We start from the raw sequence: 10,013 nt of genomic DNA on the forward strand, positions 1-10,013 counted from the left end.
TAAATCCCACATGCCCATTGACATTGTTGTTTTTGCATAAAAGTCCCTAATCTTCCAAGATCCCCAGTCACAGGCACTGGAAATTCCATGTCTATGCAACAGGTTTTTGCCCTAACATAAAATATCAGATCTCTATTTTCTGAGATTATTACATTTATGGAAATTGTGTTATATTTTATTTTATTCACAAAACCTGATTAACATTGCTAGAAATTAGGGAATCACAAACCTGTGTGATTTATGATATCTTTCTCAAAATACTCTTAATTCTCTATTAATGTCTTCTATCTTTATCTCCAACTTCAGTAGTTCCAGTTTTATTCTTACTGGCTTTCCTGGCCTCGAAGTTGACTATCTCTGGCTCTCCATCCCTTTCTCCTCCATCTATGCCATGGTCTTCCTGGGAAACTGCATGGTGCTCCACGTGATCCGGACCGAGCAGAGCCTGCACCAGCCCATGTTCTACTTCCTGGCCATGCTGGCCCTCACTGACCTGTGCATGGGGCTGTCCACCATGCCCACAGTGCTGGGGATCCTGTGGGGGCTCATTCAAGAGATCAGCCTGGATTTGTGCATTGCCCAGTCCTATTTCATCCATGGTCTGTCCTTCATGGAGTCCTCTGTCCTCCTCACTATGGCTTTTGACCGCTACATTGCCATTTGCAACCCACTACGCTATTCCTCCATCCTAACTAATGACAAAATCTTGAAAATTGGGGTGACAATCTTATGTAGAAGTTCTTTGCTCATACCTCCAGTCATCATTCGTCTGAAGTTCTTAAACTATTGCCGTCCTCACATCCTTTCTCACTCTTTCTGCCTGCACCAAGATTTAATTCGAATGGCCTGTTCGGATATCCGCTTCAACAGCATCTATGGTCTGGCCCTGGTAATCAGCAACCTGCTGTTGGATGCAGTGCTCATACTTATCTCCTATATCATGATCTTGCATACTGTCTTAGCCATTGCATCCCAGGAGGAGCGGCGCAAGTCCTTGCAAACCTGTGTATCTCACATCTCTGCTGTTTTGGTTTTCTACATCCCAATCATTGGTCTGACCATGGTGCATCGATTTGGGAAACATCTCTCACCAGTGGTTCATGTCCTCATGGGCAACATTTATATCCTTTTTCCACCCTTGATGAACCCCATTATTTATAGTATCAAGACCCAACAGATACGAAAGAGAGTCCAGAGATTGTTCTACTGCAAAAGAGCCTGAGTCTTGAGATCAAATGTGGATGTATTTAAATGTCAACAAGTGGAATTTTAAAAAGTGCAATAAGTAAGTAATAAAAAACAGATCTAACACCTTTTTATTTTATAATGGTTTATATGTTACAAATATCTTCCTCTCCATTTTCCAACAACCATTATGCCTTGGTAAAATCGACTTGTGTAATATTGTGACCAATTTTACAATTCAGAAAATGGATAGTCCATGGGCCGACAATCATATCAATATATGAGGCAGATTAGCTAGTAAAATCTATACTATATTATGACTAGTTGAGTGAGGGTGTTAGTTGGATGACGATTATGAAAAGATAAATTTTGCTGACTAATATCCTTCAAGTAATCACTAAAAGGTCAACCATTATCTTAGTATAGTGTTATTGCTCTATGCAGCATTCTCATGTATTGTTAATCATGGCCTCTGCTACCCAGTTTATCCACATGGCCATGTAACTGAATAGGCACCATGAGGAAATTGGACTTTTTGCGTCATTTAAAAAGTAGTGATACAAAGAACACAGGAAGTTAACTTGATGCTACGTTGTCCACCAGTCCAACATTTTCCCCCCATTCCAACCTTATGAACAGTGATTGAGCTGGATATGTATACAACCAGCAATTGCCATGGTAGACAGAAATAGACTTATGCGATTAGTTTGTTTTTTTGCATAATAACACCAATAGCAACTACTATTTAAATCATTTGAAAATGTTAACCTTGAGTTCATACTTTTATTTGCCTTGTCTCATTTACATACCTTTGCCACAGTTAAAAAAAAAAAGTCTTATTATTACTATTACCAAGTAATGTTAATCTGTTTCTAACTTAATTGCTCCATCTAAACTCTGAGGTAGATATTATTTTCTATTATATAAATGAATTTTTGAAACACACCAATATTATATTATATGTCAAATTTTTATGAATTAATAGGCGATGGGATTTGGATATAGTCTCTGTTTTAGTTAGTTTCAAATCACACATAAGCTGCTTTCATTCTGTAATTAATTTTAACATAAAGTCTTTAAATAGTTATCCAACCATTATAAAACATTTGTATGATAACCTAAAGTAGAAAAATTACCAAAATGAATCATAAATGGTAATAAAGTATTATCAGATTTGGACATTGCTGGTATGTGTAAGTGTCTTCAAAATATTACTTCTACAATAGTATATATATAATGTACTTAATGTTTTTAAAGAAGTTTTACTGAGGTATAATTAGGAATATTATTTCACCCTGGTTAGATATATATGCACAGTTTGATGATCTTTGAAAAATATTTAAATTTATTTAATGACCACCACAATCAAAATATATAGTATTTCCATCACCCTCACGAATGTCCTTACACCTATTTTAGGTCAATCCTCTCCACCAACCCCACGTTCCTGGAAGCTACTAATCTGATTTCTGTCTATAGTTTTGTCTTTAAGAGAGGTCATGTAAATTAAATAGTAACTAGTGGAATTTTATCCGTATGGATTCTTTCACTTAGAATAATGCTTTTGAGATTCATTTTTGTTGTTGCCTGTATACCTGGTTAATTTATTTTTATTATTGACTACTATTTGATTGTATTATTTACAACTGTTTATTCACTCATCAGTTGATGGACATTTTTCTGTCTTATAGTTTTGATTTTGAATAAGGCTGCCATAAATGTACATACCATATGATTATATAAGCATTTCCCACAAACTGGTAGAGTTTATTTTTAATGTTTGTATTTTTACTGCTAATAATATACTAAACACCATAGTAATAATAACTCCTATAAAAATAATAATTTTGTTTATAATTATCAGATGCATATTCTATGCCAGGCCACTTGGAAGCCCTAGGTAGTGTTTCACACTATTAATATTTACAGCAAATCTATAGGGTAAATCGAAATCATTTAGTTTCATAGATGAGGAAATTGAGATAAAGGGATTTTAAATAACTTGAAAATAATGGTGGGCCAATTTGTTTTCAATTAGAATTTTACCAGGGCTCCTACTGTTTCATACTACGTCACAGCCATTTCTCCATTGTTCTATTTATTTGTTGGTCATGGTAGTCATGGTGTAAGCTAAGAATTTTTAATAGCATATTGATGTAAATATATATTTTATAGCGAGTTGTCAACTGAAATGATTATTTAATAGACCATTTTTTTCTCGACCAGTATTATGATATACCAAATTCCTCTGTGATCGGTTTTGTATCTCATAAAGTCAGATTTTGTTTGTTTGTTTGGTGGTTGTCTTTTTCTGAGAGACTCTATTTTTACTACTGGTTGTTTGAACCACCACTCTCCGCTCTCCACTTCAAGGTCAACTAATGATGTTGAGTTAAAAAAAATATTTTTGTTGTGGTGAAACTTCTTTTATTTTATTTTATTTTGTCGATATACAATGTGGTTGATTATTGTGGCCCATTACCGAAACCTCCCTCCCTCTTCCCTTTCCCCTCTCCCTCCCAACAACCTCCTATCTGGGAAGCTGGGAAACCAGCATTAGAGTAATAGTGACCATGTGGCCTGTGCAGTCACAGAACTTCTAAGAGTGCCTTTCCTTTTCTTCCACAAAGCTCAAAGGGACCTAGAAGTAATTTACAACACTGTAGGGAGCAAACAAATCATGGGGAACGCTCAATTTTCAAGTTGTCAAAGGAGTTACCTTTTATATATATATATATGTATGTATGTATTTTTTTCAATTAAAAGTGGGCACATAGATAAAATAACTTTCTTAATGCTTTATAATTAGGAGAAGTGGAGCAGAGATTTGATTATTGACTGTCTGACTCTAGAGATCGCCTGTTTAGCAATGACTACATTGTGTCCTAATGCCTAAAATGTGTATTTCCAGATTAACTGTATAAGATAATTGCACTCAATAAAATTATTTAAAGTTCTATATTTTTCCATTCTGTTTTACTATGCTTCTTTATATTCTCCGCACTGTTTTGTCTTCTAATCTCCGATAACAAATTATACTTTCCTAACTCTGCTAATAACAGTTATTTTCTTGGGATGCATTTCTCCAGTTTCATCCTGGCAAGTCTAATGTACATTCTAAAGTTCATTTCAAGTAGCATGATATCCAAATAACTGGAAAATTTTGATAGAGTATTGCATTAAGATTTCTAAGCAAGGAAAGGAAATGATTCTGTGTCATCAAGGTCCTAAAGGAACGCTTACACAGCCCCAGGACACTGAGACTGGTCTTGTTTCTGTGGAGAACTCTATTTTTTCTGCTTCCTTGTCATGGGCTGGTATTTCTACTTGAAATGATAAACCTACTAGATCCACTCTGGCTGGGACCTGATTGATTCTCTCATTCAGTCAGTGACACTCACAGTCCTCCCTGTGAGTGTCATTGACTCTCACAGGGCTGTGGTTGGAGGGTCATTTTATCCTTAACCATGACAATTCCAAAGTTTTGAAGATATACAGTCAGATCTTGGACTAGCCTTCTAAAGAATTATTGCCTCTGTTGCTAGTGGTCTGTTTCTTTAAATTGGGCCTCTTATTTTAACAAAAGTACCTTCCCTTTTCTATCTGTTATCTTATCTGTGGATCAGCTTATTTTCAGGTTTCCATAGCTCCTCTGCAAAGCTGGAGGATCACTAAAGAGTCACATTTGGATTTTATAAATTTAGAGACAACATCCAGAGGGTTCACACTGCACCCGATGTATAAGTACGTGCTTTATCCATTCAATTCAGTCTTCAAGAATAGTGATACCGATGACAGTCTGGCTAGGTCTGGGCATTAAGATGTGAAGATATTGGAGATCTTGAATCTGCTGACATGGGATCCTGCTGAAAAAGGACATTCCCAAAGCTTTTCTCCTGCCATGTAGGTTGATGTGGCAGCACCCACTAATGCTGTAACATAAACTGAACCAAATCTCCAGGAATCTGGTGCTTGTGCAATGGTATTTGTTTTCAAAGTGTATGGCTGACAACCTGACCAGAACTTGAATTTATGAGTTAATGTGCCGAGGTGACCAGACCTTGTGAAGTGCCCATCTCCAAAGGAGGACATCTCCAAGAATTTGAAATTTGGAAACTTTCCAAGAGAGTGATCAGCAGAGAGAAAACTCCCAGTATTATTCTGGAATCAAATGTTCACAGTTAAGGACAAGAATTGCTAAGTGTGGGGAGAGGGGAGGTTTTGTTTTTTAGAGATATGGCCAAGAGTTTTCTTACCTCATCATAACATAGTTTCAATTTTATATCAGCATAAAGCTACCCTTATAAAATATTTTATGAAGGATTTTTTCCTATACTGTTTTCTGAGAAAACTTTGTATAAGATTTATATTATGTTCCCCTCAATTTGTGTGTGTGTGTGTGTGTGTGTGTGCGTGCGTGCGCACGTGTGCACGTTAACCTAGCAAAAGCATCTGGGCCTGGCAAATTTCTTATTAGAAAGTTTCCAATTACAGTCCTACTAGAAGTTTCAATACTGCTTAGATTATCTATTTTCTAGAAGGAGCTTTGTTAGTTTGTGTATTCAAAGGAATTTTCCCATTTTGTCTATGTTATTAAATACATTGAAGTAAATTTGATCATTTTATTCCCTAATTATATAATTGATAGTTTATAATTTTTCTTTTTATTTTCTTAAAGGTTTGGCTAAGATTGTCAATAACACTGATCTTCTCAAAAAACTATTTCACACTCTAATTCCTGTACACTTTAAGAATATATGTGCAACATGCAACAATTAAAGAATTATGTTATTCTACATGAGTTTGTATCAAACATTGGCCTAAAACAAAACATTGCAACAAGAAAACAAGTTCCGGAGCAACATTTAGAACAAAAGTGATGTGACCATATAAAAATTTGAAAATCATGATAAACTTAGATTTTCCTTCCTCATTACCAACTTCTAGAATGAAATAGAAACTGTTTTTATGAAATTTGCTAAATATTATATTACCATCACTGTATTACATATTAAATATTACGTATTATATCACTTCCATATAAGCACTTGTCATTACTTGTTTCTCTTGTACAGAGTTTACATTTTGAAATTGAAGGAATACAATAAAAAGAGGCATAAAATAATTACACTTTTGACCAATTTTATGGATGAAAGGAGCAGTGCATTAAGATATGGTCAGAAATGTAAGTAGTGGGGATCAGAGAAGGTTGGTATTTCAAAAATTATCAATTTCAAGTTATTATCAGGTGGATATAAGCTTTTTCTTCAGACTATTTTTGTCTCCAGAGTTTGGATTCTTAGGTAAAGTTTTTGAATAACACATATCTAGGATTGTGAACAAACAGTTGTTAGCTAAGAATTCTATAAACATATAAATGTTTTCATTGTTCTTTCTTAAACGTGAAGTTATAATAAATATTCTCAAGCAGGCATAATACTGTTCTCTAGCAACTCTCCTAAAAAATGCACTAAAGTAGACTCTGAGTAGTAGAAAAATCAGAATAAAGTGTTAGCAGTAATTTCAGGAGGCTATGAAAGCATTCAGATATAAAGACTGAATACTTTTTAAAGTAATTAATTATTTGATTAATATGTATATAAATTGAGGATAAATTGGACATAAGATGATACGTTGTGTAAAGGAAAAACCCAAAATATACATGACAGGTGGAAGTATATAAAGTAAGGCTAATGCTATATATCACATCTCGAAAAGGAGAAAACTGATATATGTAATTTGTTTTAAATGTTTTTATTTAATTTTAAATTTAATTGAAATGTTTCCTTTAAAATTTGTACATCTGTTAGTCTATATGTTGTCCTTAATTTATATGCAAATATGATTTATATATGTTTCATATATGATTATGTGTGTATATCTATACATTTGAGAGCACTTGATATGTATCATTCGACAGATCTCTTCTAAATATTTTTTATTTTACTTCCATAAAAGCTCTTGTTGTAACTTATACCTTAGTAATTGCACTATATTATATTTTTAGGATGTATATTAAGATATTCATCCTGGACACTAATAATGTTTTAGTTTTTCACATTCATCTTCAGAGCTGTGAACATTCACATTTGTGAGTTTGCGTATTACTTGTACAAATGAACATGTAACATCTCTTTATTACTTAATTTTTCATTATTATTTTATTATATATTCTGATATCCCATTGTTACTTTTATTTCCCAATAAATGACTTTTACTCTAGCCACTAGTAGTAATAATTATTGCCCTTAAAGTAAAAAAAAATAAAATATATATATGTATATATACATATATATTACAAAAATTATATATATTTTATATGTGTATATATATGTGTGTGTGTGTGTGTGTGTGTGTATATATATAAATATCTGCAGTCCATAGTGCCATCATACAATGAACTAGAGGATAACTACTACTTTTACACTCATTTAAGAAGCAGTTAGGGATTTTTTCTTCATTCCAATGGATTTAAGTAACGTGTAGGCTAATAATCCTAAAAATCCTGTTATGGTAAAATCTTTCTTCAGTCTCAACACTAAGAAATTAAAATAGTTTAATGCCTCAAGATTACCTACGACCATTTTGTTGCATAATTTCTGACATTATGTACAGGAGGGAAGACATAAAATAAGCAAACAAACTTTCTCTGTCCTTCAAATTTAGTGTTAGTGGGAAGCAGGATGATTATACAACCGCTAATGGTAACTTTAAGTGAAATTTTTCAATTTTTAATTTATGGCAGTACCTATTTAGTAGCTTTGTATAGATCATCTTATTTAATCCTTTCAACAACCTTACTAGAGTATAATATTTTATACCTATTTTAAAGATAAATATACAAAAGCTCAGAAAGACTAAATACTCTTGACCAAGCCCAGACATCTGGAATTCAAAACTTGAACCCAGAGTTCAAATGCTCAGTTATTAAATCATGATGCTATATATATGTATTATTTTCTCTGAAGTTCAGAGTTAATATAATAGGAAAATAAGCCAAACATCTGGTAGGTTGTTTTAAGATTTTGTTTTTTGTTTGTTTAGTGTGTGATGGTGGGCTGTATCTTGAGATGTCCTGTTTTTCTGTGTTAATATAAAATTGAAAATAGCTATTAAATTATTATGCTTTAAGACTGCGGTATAACAAAGCTAAATAGTATACAGAAAATAAAGGGTCCTTCAACTAATACTTCCCTGAACAAAACATCATAAATACTAACATTTTAACATTTTCTTATTTAACCAAAAATTGCCTTTTTTTTTTTTTTTTCCTAATGTCGGCATGATACAAGATCTTCACTATAATTTCAGGCAGCCTACATTTGTGAAGTTACTTAGAAAAATGAAGAACTTAGCTGCTCACTCTATGTCAACTAAATGTCCTCCTCAGTGAAAAAGCCTGGAAAACCCTCTCCTTAATTTGCTTGAACTTAACTCCCTAAATGATGAGGTTGAAAGTGAGTTATACCACACATAAAGATTAGCAAAAGAAGACAGGTATATGGAGTGGTATGCTGTGGCCCCCAAATTGGTTATTGGAGAAGGAATAGAAATGCGGTGTATCGAACAGGAGGATGCCAGAGACAGGGAGCCGCAAGTACCCAGAGCCTTGAGTCAGGGATCTCAGGAAGGAATTCTAAACACAGTACAAAGTATAAGGGCATCAGAGACGATAATAAGCACCACTTCTGGGCATGTAGAAAATAGGGCCAAAACCATCCCATAGTAGATGCTGACCTTGGTCCTATCAGAGGCCAGCCTGGCAATGCCCATATATTCACAACATGAGTGATGATTTATGTTCTCCCCACAGTAAGTAAGCCGATAAACCAGAGAAAACAAGGGGGAGCAGATGAAGAAATTCCTCGTCACAGCCACAATACCCATTTTTCCAATGACTGAAGGGGTTAGACAGGTAGTATATCTTAGTGGATAACACATGGCCACATAATGGTCAAATGCCATGGCCAGAAATATGGCAGACATTGCCTCAAAGATAAGTAGAATAAAAATATCTGGGACACACAGCTACCAAAAGAAATACCCAAGCTTGAAACCAGAGGATTTCTGGAATCATTGGTGTGGTGACTGTGGAGAGAATGATATCAGCCATGGCCAACGTAGAGAGGAAAAGAGACATAGCTTCGTGAACACTGCACTCAGTGAACATGAGTAATAGAGGATGTTGCTTAGAACAGCTACTGTGTAGATGGAACAGATGGGGATGGAGACCCATGTGTGTGCATGTTTCACTCCTGGGACCCCAGTCATAGTATTCCAGATGTCTCTGAGGTTGCTGTGATTTGAAGAACTCCTGAGACAATCCTGTGGAATTAATAATAGCCCTGTCACTGGCAGCAACCAATACTGACTGCTCTGAGAGACAAATCAAATCAAACAAATCAAAGAAATATGGGATGGTGTTGTGGTTTCCACTTATTAAATATTTGGAATTGTGAGAACGGTGTTGTTAGAGCAAGAGGAACTATTTATTTATTTATTTATTTATTTATTTATTTATTTATTTATTTATTTATTTATTTTTGTGACCAGTAAGGGGATCGTAACCTTTGGCTTGGTGTCGTCCGTACCACGCTCAGCCAGTGAGCACACCAGCCAGCCCTATATAGGATCCGAACCCGTGTCCTCGGCGCTCCCAGCACTGCCGCGCTCCCAGTGCGGCACTCTCCCGAGTGAGCCACAGGGTTGGCCCCAGGAGGAACTATATTTTAGTGCTGACAAAAGCACACTCCTTAGGAATCTAATACCTTCTAAAAAATAGCACAAAATTCATGGAGGGGGAAAGAATAAAATGATTATTCATCAAA

General features: G+C 34.7%; 1 protein-coding gene across 1 annotated transcript; it reads left to right on the forward strand.

The window, feature by feature from the left end:
- The first annotated feature begins 268 nt into the window (after positions 1-268).
- LOC134377287 (olfactory receptor 51V1-like) lies at positions 269-1,222 on the forward strand. Its single transcript, XM_063095933.1, has one exon. The coding sequence runs from the start codon at positions 278-280 to the stop codon at positions 1,220-1,222; it is 945 nt and encodes a 314-aa protein (XP_062952003.1). The 5' UTR covers positions 269-277.
- Positions 1,223-10,013: the final 8,791 nt, after the last annotated feature.

Source organism: Cynocephalus volans, chromosome 4, assembly GCF_027409185.1.
Source record: "Cynocephalus volans isolate mCynVol1 chromosome 4, mCynVol1.pri, whole genome shotgun sequence".
NCBI classification, from domain to species: domain Eukaryota; kingdom Metazoa; phylum Chordata; class Mammalia; order Dermoptera; family Cynocephalidae; genus Cynocephalus; species Cynocephalus volans.

What these genes read in the sequence shown, in the direction of transcription:
- LOC134377287 (XM_063095933.1), top strand. Translation starts at nt 278, where the DNA reads ATGTCTTCTATCTTTATCTCCAACTTCAGTAGTTCCAGTTTTATTCTT.